The sequence below is a fragment of the Micromesistius poutassou genome, assembly GCF_964030765.1.
Source record: "Micromesistius poutassou genome assembly, chromosome: 5".
Classification (NCBI taxonomy): Eukaryota; Metazoa; Chordata; class Actinopteri; order Gadiformes; family Gadidae; genus Micromesistius; species Micromesistius poutassou.
The window spans coordinates 16,598,613-16,614,492 of NC_140275.1; the positions used below are offsets into that span (position 1 = coordinate 16,598,613).

Sequence of the window (15,880 nt, forward strand, 5' to 3'; positions counted from 1 at the left end):
CAGAACCTTCTAATGTAACAGGGGACAGAACACAGCTGTTGGAGTGCATTGAAGAGCCCATACTACAGGACCGACACATTACAAACACACACACACAGGCACTATACACAACCAAGTCCAGGCCCTGCTTCACTCCCCCTACTTGTCCCCTCATCCCGACATGCAGCCCAAACACACATCTCTCTCTCTATACCCCTTACACACATCCCCCCCTTTCTCTCTCTCTCTCTCTCTCTCTCTCTCTCCCCTTTCTCTCTCTCTCCTCTCTCTTTCTCTCTCTTTCCTCCCCTTCTCTCTGTCTCTCTCTGTTTAAAAACTCATTTTATACAGGACAACATTAATACAACATTAATAAGTAAAAAAAATAGCCCTATCTCTCTCGCTCACTCTCTCTCTCTCTCCCTCTCTCTCTCTCTCTCTCTCTCTCTCTCTCTGTCTAACTCCCCTTCTACCCCTCTGAACACCCAAGAATGCACGGTAACTCATCCCTGGCGTCGACCATTCTATACCTTCAGCCCTTCCTAATACCACTCTTATGTATCTCCCCCCACACACACACTCACACACACACACACACACACCCATACACAGACACAGGTACACAAACGCCCAAATCCTATCTCGGAAGGACCCTGCACAATAGTCCATCTGAACCTATTTAAACTTCTGGCATATTATTCCATACATACATAAATAAATGCATAAATACACACATTTACAAACACACACACACACACACACACACACACACACACACACACACACACACACACACACACACACCGTGTAATGTGGACGCCTGTGTGAGTTTTTAAAGTTGCATGAGTCAGCGTGGACAAAGCCACACATCTATTGTTGGATGACAACGGATAAACACAGAGCTAGAGAGACACACTGGCGGACGGACGGACCTCTCTCATTACCAACCTCGGTCATGAATCAGGCCTGAACTGTTGGCCCACCTTAGCGGAAATCTATAAACAGCAAATGGCCCATTGTGCTTTGACTAAGATGTCGTAGTGACATATGTTGGCTTCTGTGGTATAATAAGGTGGTTATTATCATAATATTTTGTCCACAAAGAACGGCCATTTTCTGTTTGTCTTCACAATTGTGGTTACTAGCTGTTATACTTTTTTTTGCATTATTTATTTATATATGATGGTCCACTCTGCCTGCGGTCCTGTATTTTCAGCAGATGAGTAGAGGAATGAGGAATGCATCCCAGATAAGGCGCATCACACACCCATTACTCGGGAGCCTTATCTCAACGCCCAACCTAACCAAACACAGAGTTGTAGCTGGTTTCTCCAAAGCAACCCTATCTTGTTATTTCCTTAGTGGGTAAACAGATTTAGCATCAACAAGGTTCAAAAATCTGATGCAAACAGCAGTCACCACCAAAAGTGGTCTGTTAGCATGGATTTTAATGGGGGGTGCCATGACAATGACAATAGGGGCAGAAATATAGCTTTTACCCGCCTGACGCACCAAAGTTGTTGCACTTTTCTGGTAGTATTGTAATGTATACAGCAGCAATGATTGCGGGAATGCTCGTTTATTTTGTATTGTATGTATATTTTTAACACCGAGGCGGCTGCAATTCAACCCAAACCTCTTGACGTAAGTGACATCTAGTGGACAGTTCAGTAAATGCAGATTATTAAAGTTTGCTGCTCTTGTGAAAAACAATCGCATTAGGTATCGTGTATTCTAACGTTATGAACAATTGAAGGGCATTTATTTCGGTTTATGTATCAAATATTTAAAAAAAAATCGACCTTTGACCTCCGTCCTCAGGGTCTGAGGATCGTGTTCGCCGATGGGTGCCGCCTGGTCTTCAGGCGCAGCGGCAGCGGAGGAGGGTCTGGGACGGGCGCCACCATCCGAATCTACGCCGAGAGCTTTGAGCGTGACCCGGAGAGACACAGCCGAGAGACACAGGTGTGTGTGTGTGTGTGTGTGTGTGTGTGTGTGTGTGTGTGTGTGTGTGCGCGCGCGTGTGCGTGCGTGCGTGCGTGCGTTTGTATGAGAGAGAGAGAGAGAGAGAGAGAGAGAGAGAGAGAGAGAGAGAGAGAGAGAGAGAGAGAGAGAGAGAAAGAGTGCGTGCTTCAGTGCAATGACTTAACATTTTATAAGGATTATAGAAACAGCACTGTCATGAATACCCGTGCCATGGTCCAGCAATAAAAATTACATCCCAACACTCGACAATCTTGTTGTGCTACACCACAGAACATGTGACACTCTAAGGTTCAACCTGTAGACTTTGGAGTGGTTAGGGAGGCTATTAACATGCTAAAGGTAGCTTTATATATTATTTGGGACAGGTGGTCTTGTAAAACACCACCTGTCTCCAACCAGTCATACAAAGTAACCACCTAAAGTCAGTGGCCACCTCCTCTATCCACATTGGTTCTGTTTCTGCCTTGATTTAAAATTTAGCCGATAATCTATTGTAAATTATATAATACTGCAGTATCTACACAGCATATGCAGTATTTGTGGGTGGGAAAATACTGTGGCAATGGCATTCTGAGTTCTTAGTTTCGATCCCCAGTTTGGCGTCTTAACTCGAGGAGGTCTAACCCGTGATGCTGTTATACGACCTGCATCTGAACTCAGAGTGTGTATCAGAGTGTGTGCTAAACAAGGGAGGAGGAGTCAACACAGCCGTGGTGTGTGTGTGTGTGTGTGTGTGTGTGTGTGTGTGTTGCAGGTGGTGCTGGGTCCTCTGATCGCCATCGCCCTGAAGATCTCAAACATTCACGAGAGGATGGGACGCCGCGGGCCCAACGTCATCACCTGAACATCTGTACAGCTGCAGACGCAGACACACACACACACACACACACACACACACACACACACACACACAAACACACGCACGCAGACACACAAACGCACGCAGACACACACACACACACACACACACACACACACACACACACACACACACACACAAACACACGCACGCAGACACACAAACGCACGCAGACACACACACACACACACACACACACACACACACACATACGCACACCCCCACCCACACATGCACAGAAGGACAGACACACACAGACGCAGACACACACACACACGTGCAGACAAATACATGAACACACCGATTTATTGTAACAATCAAACATTTTAACAGGAACTGAGTCTGTACATCTTAATGTACTAAAGTTACTATCTGAGATCTAGTTTGCAAAAGCTGTGCAGAACTCACGGACACCTACACACCAGGCATGGACACACTCGCATGCACATTAAGACGCACTGTACAGGGGTCATTTTCCTCTCTCTTTCCCTTGTTTCTACACTGTGGCTCTGCTCTTTAATTTAACCAAAGACACAGGCAATACATTTGTATTGTTTATTCTTGTCAGGGATGAATGGATAATACTTGTTTAGGATGACTTGCCCATGGGGAAATATCTGAACCTTTCGAAAATCAGTTTCTAGTGTTGAATGTGCCGTTATTTTCATGCCTCATGTTTGTCAAGAGCTTTTCAGTTAAATAGGCCAAGTCAATTTTGTGTTTTTTTGTTTCAATTCTCTGTGGTTGTTTGTTTCAGCACCGTTGAATGCACTGTTACCTTTTCAGAATAATCTGCCACCTTAAAGCAGGATCACTAATGCCTTGTTCTGTAGGTGTGACCTATTGGAAACATCATAGCATCAAACCAAAAACTTATCAAAATAAACAATCCTTACACCTGCACTATGTAACTTTCTACTGCAGCTATTTACCACAATTAAACATTATTTGAACATCTGAAATATCTTGAGTCCCACTCCCTCCCATTGCAGATCATAGCGACTGTGTCTGAGATGTTTATAGCTTATGCTGTAGCTACAACCAAAGCCACCAGAGACTGCTAATTGAAAACCCACATAGTGCATGTTTAAGTATTTTCTAATAGGATAAGACATATATTGTTCCATTATTTTCAAAAGGTTTTCAAAAGGTCCCACACTAAAATAATGCCTCACTACCTATGGCTATGGCTGGTACATTTTTTAATATAGGCTAACCTGGTTTGAATGTAAGTTGGATTCACAGAGAAAATATACAATTATTATGTGGAACAGAGAGTGTGAAAGATATAGTGTGTGTGTGTGTGTGTGTGTGTGTGTGTGTGTGTGTGTGTGTGTGTGTGTGTGTGTGTGTGTGTGTGTGTGTGTGTTTCTTTTAAACCATGAGTATGTGTGTGTAATTCTTTAAAAACCTTTTCCGGGAAGCGGCGTATCAATACATCGCCCTTGCTTTTGTTGATCTGTTGTTCCTATTCCTTATAATTAAAGACGTGTGAGCGCTACACTGAACTATACATTCACTGCAGAGAGAAATGTTTGAGTCATCAGTTATTTCAAAGTGGACGTGGGATCCCCCCACTTCCCCTCCCACCATGTCATTCATGACAGTAAAACGTGTGCCTTTTGTTCTTTATGGTCTGTCTGCTGTGTTGTAAACATAGTCAAGTCCTTCTCAAGGTTTGGTCTTTACACAGTGCAGCTTAAAGACCGAGTCCAGGACCACGGTAAGCCTCTCTGATGACGGTCAGGTCATGTGTGGAGGAGGACATGGCAGTAGATGTCTTTAGGACGTATATGTTCATTCATTCAGCCAAGCATTCACGTTCGGCCTTTTTGTTTATTCAACTATTTCATGATAGGATAGTTGGCACATACAATATGTATTGTATATGTAACAGGGGTGATAAACCCCTCACTCACAGGGTATCTGTTTCTCAACTCTCACGGTATTATGTCCAAATCTCGCGGGATGGTCACCTGGGTCACCTGGCGGTGACGTCACGGGGTCACGTGGGTCGGCGCAACCAACCGACGTTTAGTATTGAGCCGCTGCAGTTCAGTCTCAGAGAGGGAGTAGTGGGGAAGCTGCATGAGAGACGAGCTACAGGAGCCCCTTACCGTGTCGCAACTGCCGTGCCGAGACCGCGACGGCCGAACGTATGTGTAGTGCGCAGCGGACGGCCGATGGCGAGCTAAAGGAGCCACGGACTGACAGATTGTCGAATGAGTCGCATCCCTCCTGCCAGGCTGGTAGGGGGCTCTTTGTAGCCCAGTAAAAGACTCTCACCCACTCGCTCAGCCCCTGCCCAACACACGCACACACATCCTTCCCCTACACACTTTCCCACTCATTTCCCCTGGACTCAATTCCCCAACCCAGACGTGGGTTTACATAAACTGTGGGGGGGCAGCTGGGATCATCTTTTTGGTGTTCATAATGAACCAAGCGTATGGGTTTTTGCTTATTTCTGACTCTGACTTTGTTATCTGTTGATGAATCTGAATCGTGAATATCTGAATGTGCATATATGCAAATGATTGAAAAAAGTTAACTTACCGTAATTCTTTAATTGTCTGCCTTTAGCAGATCGGCCGGTTCACTGTATATAATATCACTTTATTGTTGTGGGTTTTTCATTGCACTTTTTGCTATATAAAAATACATGGTATCATTCAACCAGCAACCTCAGTCTCTGTCTGCTCCCTCCTTTGGTCGTACCTTAGTCTTCTGATCACTAGCCTATTGTTGTATTTTATTGTTACACATTAGCTTCAGTGTTAAATTTGTGTGACATAGGTGCTACATAATTTGTGGCGAGCTAGCCAGGAGGGAGTACAGAGCTGAGCAAATAACAATAGTAAAGTTGACATTAATTGCAAATATGGACATTTTGGAAACAAAGGGCATAAAAATTCCGAATGCTGTTTTAATTAAACATGTAACCGGTGACCGCACAGACGATGAGGTTGTTGCATTCGTAAGTCGGTACGGCAACCCCTCTAATATCGTGGCTATAACTGAGCCTGGCGTTTTCCAGAACATGATCATTGTCGAATTTGAGTCGGGAAATGCTTTGTGTGAACTGCGGAAAATTTTGCCGTACACGTACAGTTGTGAAAAAGAAAAAGTTACTTATGATATTTTAGAACTCGCCACCATTTGCGCAGATTCTTTTGGGGAGTTAAAAACAAGGGAATACCTGGGCGAATTAAAACAGTTGGCTAAACTCACAGGGCGGGACTACACTGAGGTTCTGACGGGGTTAATGTCTCTACTGGGCCAGTCCATCACCGAGCAAAGCCCCACTCATCCAGACTCCAGAAAGGAGGTGATGCCAACTGTTCCCAGTACAGCTGCACAGTTGCCCAACGCTGCCAGCCCCAACCCGCCTCAAGGTGCTACGGTTATGGTACACAATTCCAGCGATGAGTTGCCACACATTCCTGCCACCTCGAGTGCTCGGGGAGCTGCAGGACCTTCATTCCCCACAATGCCCCTCCCTGATCTAAATCCACCGGGAATACAGCGGTATGTAGTCGAACATATTGTGAAAAGTGATGACCATGCAACTCACCTGTCTGCCCAGAGACTCCGATCATTTTCGGGTCGTGCTCCAAGACCACAGAATGAATCAGACTACGAAGCCTGGCGATCTGGGGTGGACCTCCTGTTGAAAGATCCTGCCGTCTCCGACCTGCAACGCTCCAGGAGAATACTTGAGAGCTTACTGCCACCAGCAGCGGATATGGTAAGGCATCTCACGCCGGACACACCACCCATGGTTTACCTCCAGATTCTCGATTCAGCCTATGGAACAGTCCAGGATGGTGACGAGCTGTACGCCAAATTTATGGAGCTGTTTCAGGACGCTGGTGAAAATCCATCTGCATATTTGCACAGGCTGCAGGTTGCACTAACTTTGGCGGTGAAAAGGGGAGGAGTCCCAGCTACCGAACTGGATCGGCATCTGTTGAACCAATTTTGCCGTGGCTGCTGGGACAACACGCTCATATCGGAGCTCCAGCTCAAACAGCGCAAGTCTCGTCCTCCATCGTTTGCTGAGCTGCTGCTGCTGCTGAGGACGGAAGAGGATCGTGGGGCGGCAAAGGTTCAGCGTATGAAGCAGCACCTCGGCTCAAAAGCCAGAGCCGGGGCGCACGCCCAGTACGCCTCTGCAGCCCCAGAAGAGGATAAAGTGGAAGTGCTGACTACCATCACCCAGCAGCTCACCCAGCAGCTTGCCGACATTCAAAAGCAGCTGGCGGCCCTTACTGCTCAGTCCAACCGAAAGCAGCCTACCTCACCCAATTCCACCCATGTCAGTCGGCTCAGTGAGAGTATGAGGACCACCAAGGCTCCACCCCGTCCCTCTTACAAGACCCCGCCCTCAGGGCCAAAGCCAGGTTATTGTTACAATTGTGGAGAAGATGGACACATACGACCCAATTGTGATAATGATCCGAACCCGTCACTTGTGGCTATGAAGAAAAAACAGTTCGCTGAGAGGCAGAAGAGGTGGTCACGATCAAGTCCTCACAGTGCCTCGTCTTTAAACTAAATCAGGTTCCTGTTGAGGGGCAAACAGGAACTGGGGAGGACCAACAACGTCCCATCATGCAGAAACCAGTGAGGTGCAGAGATCAAGCACAGTTCGCGTCCCCCGAGGTTATGCACCTGCCACGGGGGTTGATCGGGTCCAGATGCACTGGCCAGGTGAGCATAGCTGGCCAAGAGTTTTCATGCTTACTGGATACCGGATCGCAAGTGACAACAATACCCATCTCGACCTACAATCAACACTTCTCACATCAACCTGTCAGGCCATTGTGTGATTTGCTACAAGTGGAGGGTGCTGCTGGGCAAGAAGTACCCTATCTGGGCTACATCGAGGTGACCATTACTTTCCCGAAGGAGTTCATTGGTGCTGATATGGATGTGTGTACCGTGGCACTGGTGGTCCCGGATGTCAGGCCAGGATTTCATGCACAAGTCTTGATTGGAATGAACACATTGGATCTGCTTTATGAGCAGCGTCTGGAAAGTGAGTGTGCCAGCTACAAACCATCCCGGCATGGCTACGGAGCTGTCCTCCAATTGCTGCAGCTGAGACACCAACAGGCCCAAGGGGAGAGCACTGGCGTAGTGAGATTGGCGGGTGCATCTCCACTTGAGGTCCCAGCAGGCTGCACCATGGTCATCAGGGGCTCCGTCCGTGCAAGTTTATCATCAGCTGGCAGGTGTGTCCTTGTGGAACAGCCGTCCACCCCACTGCCTGGAGGTTTGTGTGTAAGGAACTGTCTTGTTTCTCTGCCCAGCCACGCACCTCACCGGATCCCTGTTGTGATCACCAATGAATCCGACCAGAACATCACACTTCAGCCATTGGGCGTCATTGCTGAACTCTCCGGGTCACCTCGGATTTTGACTCAAGGTGTCTCCACTACCCAAGTGCAGAGCCCGGAAGAAAGCAACTTGGAGTTTGATTTTGGAGATTCTCCAATTCCCCCGGATTGGAGGGAGCGGGTCGTATCCAAGCTCAAGCAGATGCCAGGGGTTTTCTCGCACCATGATCTTGACTTTGGGCGTACCGATCGTGTGAAGCATCACATCCACCTCCATGATGGGACCTCATTCAAGCATCGAGCTCGTCCCATTCATCCTCGTGATATTGAGGCAGTTCGTGACCATCTGCGGGACCTGCTGAAGACAGGAGTGATAAGGGAATCTGAATCACCCTTCTCTTCTCCCATCGTGGTCGTACGTAAGAAGAATGGAGATGTGAGGCTGTGCATTGATTACCGCAAGCTTAACCTCCAGACTGTGAAAGACAACTACGCACTACCGAATTTGGAGGAGTCGTTTGCGGCACTGACCGGTTCACGTTGGTTCAGTGTCCTTGACCTCAAATCCGGGTATTACCAAATTGAAATGGCAGAAGCTGACAAACCCAAGACTGCGTTTGTAACTCCACTGGGCTTTTGGGAGTTCAATCGAATGCCGCAAGGCGTAACCAATGCGCCAAGTACATTCCAGCGGCTCATGGAGCGGTGCATGGGTGACTTGCACCTCAAGGAGGTTTTGGTCTTCCTGGATGATTTGATCATCTTTTCAGACACCCTTGAAGAACACGAGAGGCGATTGTTGAGAGTGCTTCACCGGCTTGGAGACTATGGCCTCAAATTGTCCCTGGAAAAGTGCAAGTTCTTTCAAGCGTCGGTGCGTTACCTGGGACATATCGTCTCGGAGCAGGGTGTGGAGACGGATCCGGAGAAAATCAGTGCCCTGAAGTCCTGGCCAGTCCCCCAAAAGCTGAAGGAGTTGAGATCCTTTTTAGGATTTGCAGGATACTACCGCAGATTCATCAAGGGATATGCCGAAATTGCAAAGCCGTTGAACGACCTGACGAGGGGGTATACTCCGACCCGTTCCAAGGGTCGCAAGGGGTCAACCGCCCTGAACCACGATGCTAACCAGCATTTTAATGAGAAATGGACACCAAAGTGCCAGCTTGCGTTCGAAACGCTGATCAACAGACTGACGACATCTCCCGTGCTTGGCTTCGCAAATCCAAAGCAGCCCTACATCTTGCATACCGACGCCAGCACCACAGGTCTGGGAGCAGCACTCTATCAAGAACAAGAGGGACAATTACGTGTCATAGCGTACGCCAGTCGGGGATTGTCTGCTAGTGAGTCTCGATATCCAGCACACAAGCTGGAATTTTTGGCCCTGAAGTGGAGCGTAACAGAAAAATTCCACGACTATCTGTATGGGACAAGTTTTGTCGTCGTAACAGACAACAATCCCCTGACGTACATCTTGTCTTCTGCCAAGCTTGATGCTGCCAGTCATAGGTGGCTTGCTGCATTGTCCACCTTTGATTTTAAACTCCAGTATCGGGCTGGCAGCCAGAACGGAGACGCTGACGCCCTCTCTCGAAGGCCCCATGACCTGCCGGATGAAGACCGCTGTCAAAAAGAATGGGACATGGTCCAGCAGTTCACCCGTGACCATGTGGATGAGACGGCGATTGAGCTTGATCCAGATGTTGTGGCCGCCATTTGTCACAGCTGTCTGGTGAGAGTTTCAAGTCCCCCTGAGAGCGGCGCTTCCTTGGTGGAGTCGTTGAGCATGTCAGTCTCTGTCATTCCTGACTGTTATGCCAGCGAGTCTCCTCAAGGGCTGCCAGTTGTGCCTTCACTGTCCCCGTCTGGCCTCCGGGAGAAGCAGAGAGCGGACCCCAGTCTCAAGGAAGTAATCTCTCACATCGAAACTGGTGAGAGTGTGCCGCCCACCGTACGACAACAACTTCCAGATCTGGGCCTGCTGTTGAGAGAAAGGAATCGCCTTGAACTCCAGGACGATGTTCTGTACAGGAGGAGGCAGGATGGAGACCATCTGTCGTTTCAGCTCGTATTGCCAGAGGAATTGCGTCAAGGAGTTCTCACCAGCCTCCATGACGACATGGGGCATATGGGGGTCGAGAGGACCCTTGACCTGGTGAGATCTCGGTTCTTCTGGCCACGTATGGCTGTAGATGTGGAAAAGAAAATCAAGACTTGTGATCGCTGTGTTCGAAGGAAAGCCCTGCCGGAGCGGGCTGCACCGCTGGTGAACATCAGGACCAGCCGGCCGCTCGAACTGTTGTGCATGGACTACCTGACGCTCGAGGCAGATAAGAGTAACACCAAAGACATCTTGGTCCTCACAGATCATTTCACCAAATACGCCCTGGCTTTTCCAACTGCCAATCAAAAGGCGAAGACGGTTGCTAAATGTCTGTGGGAGAATTTTATCGTGCATTATGGCATCCCGGAGCGTCTGCACACAGATCAAGGCCGCGACTTTGAGTCCCATTTAATTCGAGAACTCTGTGACATCGCCGGCATTCAGAAAACCCGTACCACGCCATATCATCCCCGTGGCAACCCAGTAGAGAGGTTTAATCGGACGCTGCTGAGTATGTTGGGTACGTTGGGACCGGAACAGAAGCAAAGATGGAAGGAGTATGTGAAACCCCTGGTCCATGCTTACAACTGCACCAGAAACGAGGTCACAGGCTACACTCCTTATGAGCTCATGTTTGGTCGCTCTCCGAGATTACCTGTGGACCTCGCTTTTGGCTTGCCAGCGGGGGACAAGTCTGTCCCATCACATTCGAAATATGTGCAGATTCTTCGCTCTCGCCTGGAGGAAAGCTACCAAGTCGCTTCCAAGAATGCAGCAAAGTCAGCAGAACGGAACAAGACTCGTTTTGATCAGAGGGTGAGACCCTCCGCCCTGGAAGAAGGGGATCGAGTGCTTGTCCGGAACGTGAGACTCCGTGGAAAACATAAGCTGGAGGACAAGTGGGAGAGAAACATCTATGTTGTGGTTAACCGTGCTGGCGACCTTCCAGTTTACACAGTGCGACCAGAGACGGATTCATCTGGGAAAACTCGAACATTGCACAGGGACCTCCTGCTTCCGTGTGGTTTCCTACCTGACAGTAAAGAGCCAGAACTGCAACCTGTTACATCTGCACACAGACTTCAAACTCGCAGTCTGAAGAAGCCGGTTGTAGACCCAGAGGAGTACCTGAGTGAGGAAGAGGAGGGGAGAATTGCCCAGGTTTCAATCCCAGCAACTGTACAGTTCTGTGTAGATGGAACTCTTCCTGCCCAGCTGTCATCCACCAACTCAGCGTTGGCTGAACCAATGCACTCACCTGCAAGGAACCTGCTGGAGGTCGAGGAGGGTTCTCTGGTGACTGGTGCTGTGGATCCACCTTTGCTCAGTGTGGAAGAGGATGTCTCTGGAGCGTCTGAGGAGGAAGATGGAGAGTACTTAACAGAGCCTGAAGAGGTCAGTTCCATTCTTGACACCCTGCCATCAGAGGAAGATGGGGAGCTCGACGGCCCTGTAGAGACATCCCCTGATTCGGTCGTTCAATCACAGCGTGCCGCTGAAATACCCATCGCTGGTTTAGACTCTGAAGGTGGGGGTGATTTAGATGTTGTCGAACCGGGTCAGTCTATCCGTCGTTCTTCGAGGCAGCGGCAACCGCCCAAGCGTCTGCAGTACACCGGGTTGGGTAATCCGTTAATTTCTGTTGTGCAGACACTTTTTCATAGTTTGGCTGATGCGTACGGTGAATCGTTTGCCAGTCCTGTGTCCCATTCCCCTGCATGTTCACGGGTCCAGGTAGTGTAGCATGCACCGGAGTTGCATGGTTTTAGAGGGGGAGTGTGTAACAGGGGTGATAAACCCCTCACTCACAGGGTATCTGTTTCTCAACTCTCACGGTATTATGTCCAAATCTCGCGGGATGGTCACCTGGGTCACCTGGCGGTGACGTCACGGGGTCACGTGGGTCGGCGCAACCAACCGACGTTTAGTATTGAGCCGCTGCAGTTCAGTCTCAGAGAGGGAGTAGTGGGGAAGCTGCATGAGAGACGAGCTACAGGAGCCCCTTACCGTGTCGCAACTGCCGTGCCGAGACCGCGACGGCCGAACGTATGTGTAGTGCGCAGCGGACGGCCGGATCTGGCGAGCTAAAGGAGCCACGGACTGACAGATTGTCGAATGAGTCGCATCCCTCCTGCCAGGCTGGTAGGGGGCTCTTTGTAGCCCAGTAAAAGACTCTCACCCACTCGCTCAGCCCCTGCCCAACACACGCACACTCCTTCCCCTACACACTTTCCCACTCATTTCCCCTGGACTCAATTCCCCAACCCAGACGTGGGTTTACATAAACTGTGGGGGGGCAGCTGGGATCATCTTTTTGGTGTTCATAATGAACCAAGCGTATGGGTTTTTGCTTATTTCTGACTCTGACTTTGTTATCTGTTGATGAATCTGAATCGTGAATATCTGAATGTGCATATATGCAAATGATTGAAAAAAGTTAACTTACCGTAATTCTTTAATTGTCTGCCTTTAGCAGATCGGCCGGTTCACTGTATATAATATCACTTTATTGTTGTGGGTTTTTCATTGCACTTTTTGCTATATAAAAATACATGGTATCATTCAACCAGCAACCTCAGTCTCTGTCTGCTCCCTCCTTTGGTCGTACCTTAGTCTTCTGATCACTAGCCTATTGTTGTATTTTATTGTTACACATTAGCTTCAGTGTTAAATTTGTGTGACATAGGTGCTACATATACAATACCCTCCCTGACAAGCCGTTCCCAGGTGTTGTTGCTTGGTGAACGAGGAGGTGTAGTCCATTAATAATTGACATGTAATCACCATTATTGCGCTACATATGACCTTTGTCTGGTCATTGATATATCCTTTTGGATGTGTTGGATACTGAAAAAATACTACATGTGAAAATCCAGAAAGCATGGTTCAAATTGCAGCTAGTGCAATGGAATGCAGACAACAACAAAAAATACATACTTTACATATTCATATTAACGTTCTACTTTGTAAATCTGGACCTAAAGCATACTAACTATGTATCCAAATTATTTCTGATTTGCATTATTCATATCTTCAGTGCCCTTACAAAGGATTTATTTGTACATAGGTGATGTAGGGTGTATGGATATTCATGTTCTGGATAACAATGAATATTATCATCCAGAAAAATATTCATTGTCACAGACACAGTCTTATAGAAAGACAGTGTCTGTACAAGTATACCTCCTGTCTTTAGTCTCTCTATAGAGCTGCAGCTCCATATATAGACAGCTCTATATACATACTATGCATGATGCTTAACATGAAGAAGTGCTTAGAAATTGTAATCCATTGATCTATGTAATAATCTTACTGTAAAACACTATCTTCTTTTTGGCAACTTAACCACGGAAAAGGCCATGTGAACAAAAGTCTCTTTCTTCGGTTTCATCCAAAACACTATCTTGAAGAAAAGGTCAGAATTGTAGCCGGAGTTCAAAGGTCAAGCAGTAACCGTAAGCAGTAATCAGTTAAATCCAGTTCACAAAGTCCAGCATGAAAAACCTTTTTGCAGTCCATTGTTCACTACTACTAGACAAAAAAATAAACAAAATGTATAGTGTATTTCATCCAGTGGATTGTCCCAGCTGAAAGGTTCTGGGTGATCAAAAAATGTCCACAGCCCAGGTATTGAGGACATGTATTGAGGACATGTAAGCGATGATGAAATAAATAATAGTGAAAAAGTACTTCACAATGTCCATTCTTTGTACTGCCCAGAACATTCTGGAATCTGCAGCCATCCCTGCTCATCCCACACCTGAAGGGTAAAGAGTTGTGTTTGTTTGTGTGTGTGTGTGTGTGTGTGTGTGTGTGTGTGTGTGTGTGTGTGTGTGTGTGTACGTGTTTCTGTGTGTGTATGTGTGTGTGTGTGTGTGTGTGTGTGTGTGTGTGTTCAAGAGGTAGGGGCGGGGCCTGTGTAAGGAGGGGGCTGCTCCCATTCCCAGGTGCAGTCTGGGACATCAGAGCTGGGCTGGGTGTACAAAGGAGGGGCCATTGCGGCTATTGGGCTGCGGCTTTTCTCCTCCATCACCATCTCCATTGAGTCTGGGGCCCCCTCCTCCACCCTCTCTATGGAGTGAGGATCCATGCATCTGCTCTGGGATTCCTCATAGGACGGAGGGAAGGGTCTGCGGAAGAACACACACCAACGTTGTTATGTTGTAGAAAGAACTGTTGACACTAGCGTGGAAAGAAGGTAGAGCGGGTTGACTGGCAACCGGAAGGTTGCTAGTTCGATCCCGTGCTCCTCCGATCTGAGTGCTGAGCTGTCCCTGAGCAAGACACCTAACCCTAACTGCTCCCGACGAGCTGGCAGTCGCCTTGCATGGCTGACAACGCCGTCGATGTGTATGAATGGTGGCCAATAATTGTAAAGCGCTTTGAGTGACCACTGGTTGGAAAAGCGCTATATAAATGCATTCCATTCACCATTATTCCTTATATTAGAGGAAGTGCCTCTTTCACCGTCCATCATTTTAAATGATAACAAAACATCTTCTGATGCCCTCAGATAGGAGGACAAGAGACACAAAAGTTCTGAAATATTCCACATATCATTTCATAATATTAGATGTGTTTTATTTCGGGCACTATTGCATTTCACCAAACAGCTCTAAAATGTAGAAGTAGTACAATAAGCATATCAAAGACAATGTATATTTTGCAAACACACCAAACGAAAAGGTGTGCAACCTTTTCGTTTTTTCGAGGTTCCATACAAGCTCCACTGTCCTCCTCATTACCTGTCGACGGTGCAGATCTGCTGCGAGGGCCGCGGTGCACGCACGCCTCCTTGTCCCAGGTCCCCGCTCTCCGCCCTGTGGCAGATGGCCCAGAAGACCCCACTGAGCATGGTGAGGAAGCCGGCCATCACCTCAACGTACCCCATGACCACATTCAGGTGGACATAGCGGCCCCTGCTCCCCAGGAACATCTGGAAGACCCCAACGCAGATCAGGGCGAAGCCCACCAGAGGCAGCCCAATGCAGGTCACCGACCTGAGACGCTTGCTTGTGTTCATCCTTGCTCCTTTTGCTTTTATCGTCCCCTCTGTCTCTGTCTTCCCTGATGGGACGAGATGACAACCATTTCAGATGAGATCAGATGTGAAGACGTATGAATTCACTGGGGCCTTGTATCTTGGTCAGTCACTATAGTCAACAAGTTCAGATGGACTCAATGTGAATTGAATGTCCAAAGAAAATTAAGTGAATGCAGCCGTTGTCCGTGCCAGTAAATGACATTGAGTGTGTGAGCGGTTGTTAGCTTTATGACTTCTGAGAAAATGGGAAGAAGGGTTTGGCTGCAGTGCTCCCGCCTGTTGGGTTGTATATTAACAGACTCAAAATGAGATTTGTTTTGATTACAGAGAGCAAGGACAGCTTTCTGTCCTGAATGAGTTGATAATCTCGACAATCATAGGGAAAGTGTTGCTGTAGCTTCTGAAAGATTTGCCAATATGACAAAAGAAACTAGACTTAACTATGCTAAAATACACTAGAATAAACTAAACTAGACTAGACTCAACTAAAGTTGAGTCTAGTCTAGTCTAGTCTAGTCCTAAACTTGACTGAAATAAAATAAACTGAACTTAACTAAACAAAA

General features: G+C 47.7%; 2 protein-coding genes across 2 annotated transcripts in view; one reads left to right on the forward strand and one right to left on the reverse strand.

The window, feature by feature from the left end:
- The window catches only part of pgm5 (phosphoglucomutase 5), a 21,132-nt gene extending 16,815 nt beyond the window's left edge, over positions 1 to 4,317 (forward strand). The window contains exons 11-12 of the mRNA XM_084467998.1: positions 1,801 to 1,944; positions 2,720 to 4,317. Of these exons, the coding sequence (XP_084324124.1) occupies positions 1,801 to 1,944; positions 2,720 to 2,809 (234 nt within the window). The 3' untranslated portion in view covers positions 2,810 to 4,317. The remainder of the gene's footprint in view (positions 1 to 1,800; positions 1,945 to 2,719) is intronic.
- Positions 4,318 to 13,952: 9,635 nt separating this feature from the next.
- On the reverse strand, positions 13,953 to 15,468 carry LOC311343725 (transmembrane protein 252-like). The gene is made up of 2 exons (XM_084468668.1): positions 15,019 to 15,468; positions 13,953 to 14,403 (listed from the first exon to the last, which is right to left on the reverse strand). Exons 1-2 carry the CDS (start codon positions 15,294 to 15,296, stop codon positions 14,169 to 14,171), a joined length of 513 nt encoding a protein of 170 aa, XP_084324794.1. The 5' UTR covers positions 15,297 to 15,468; the 3' UTR covers positions 13,953 to 14,168.
- Between the last annotated feature and the right edge of the window lie 412 nt (positions 15,469 to 15,880).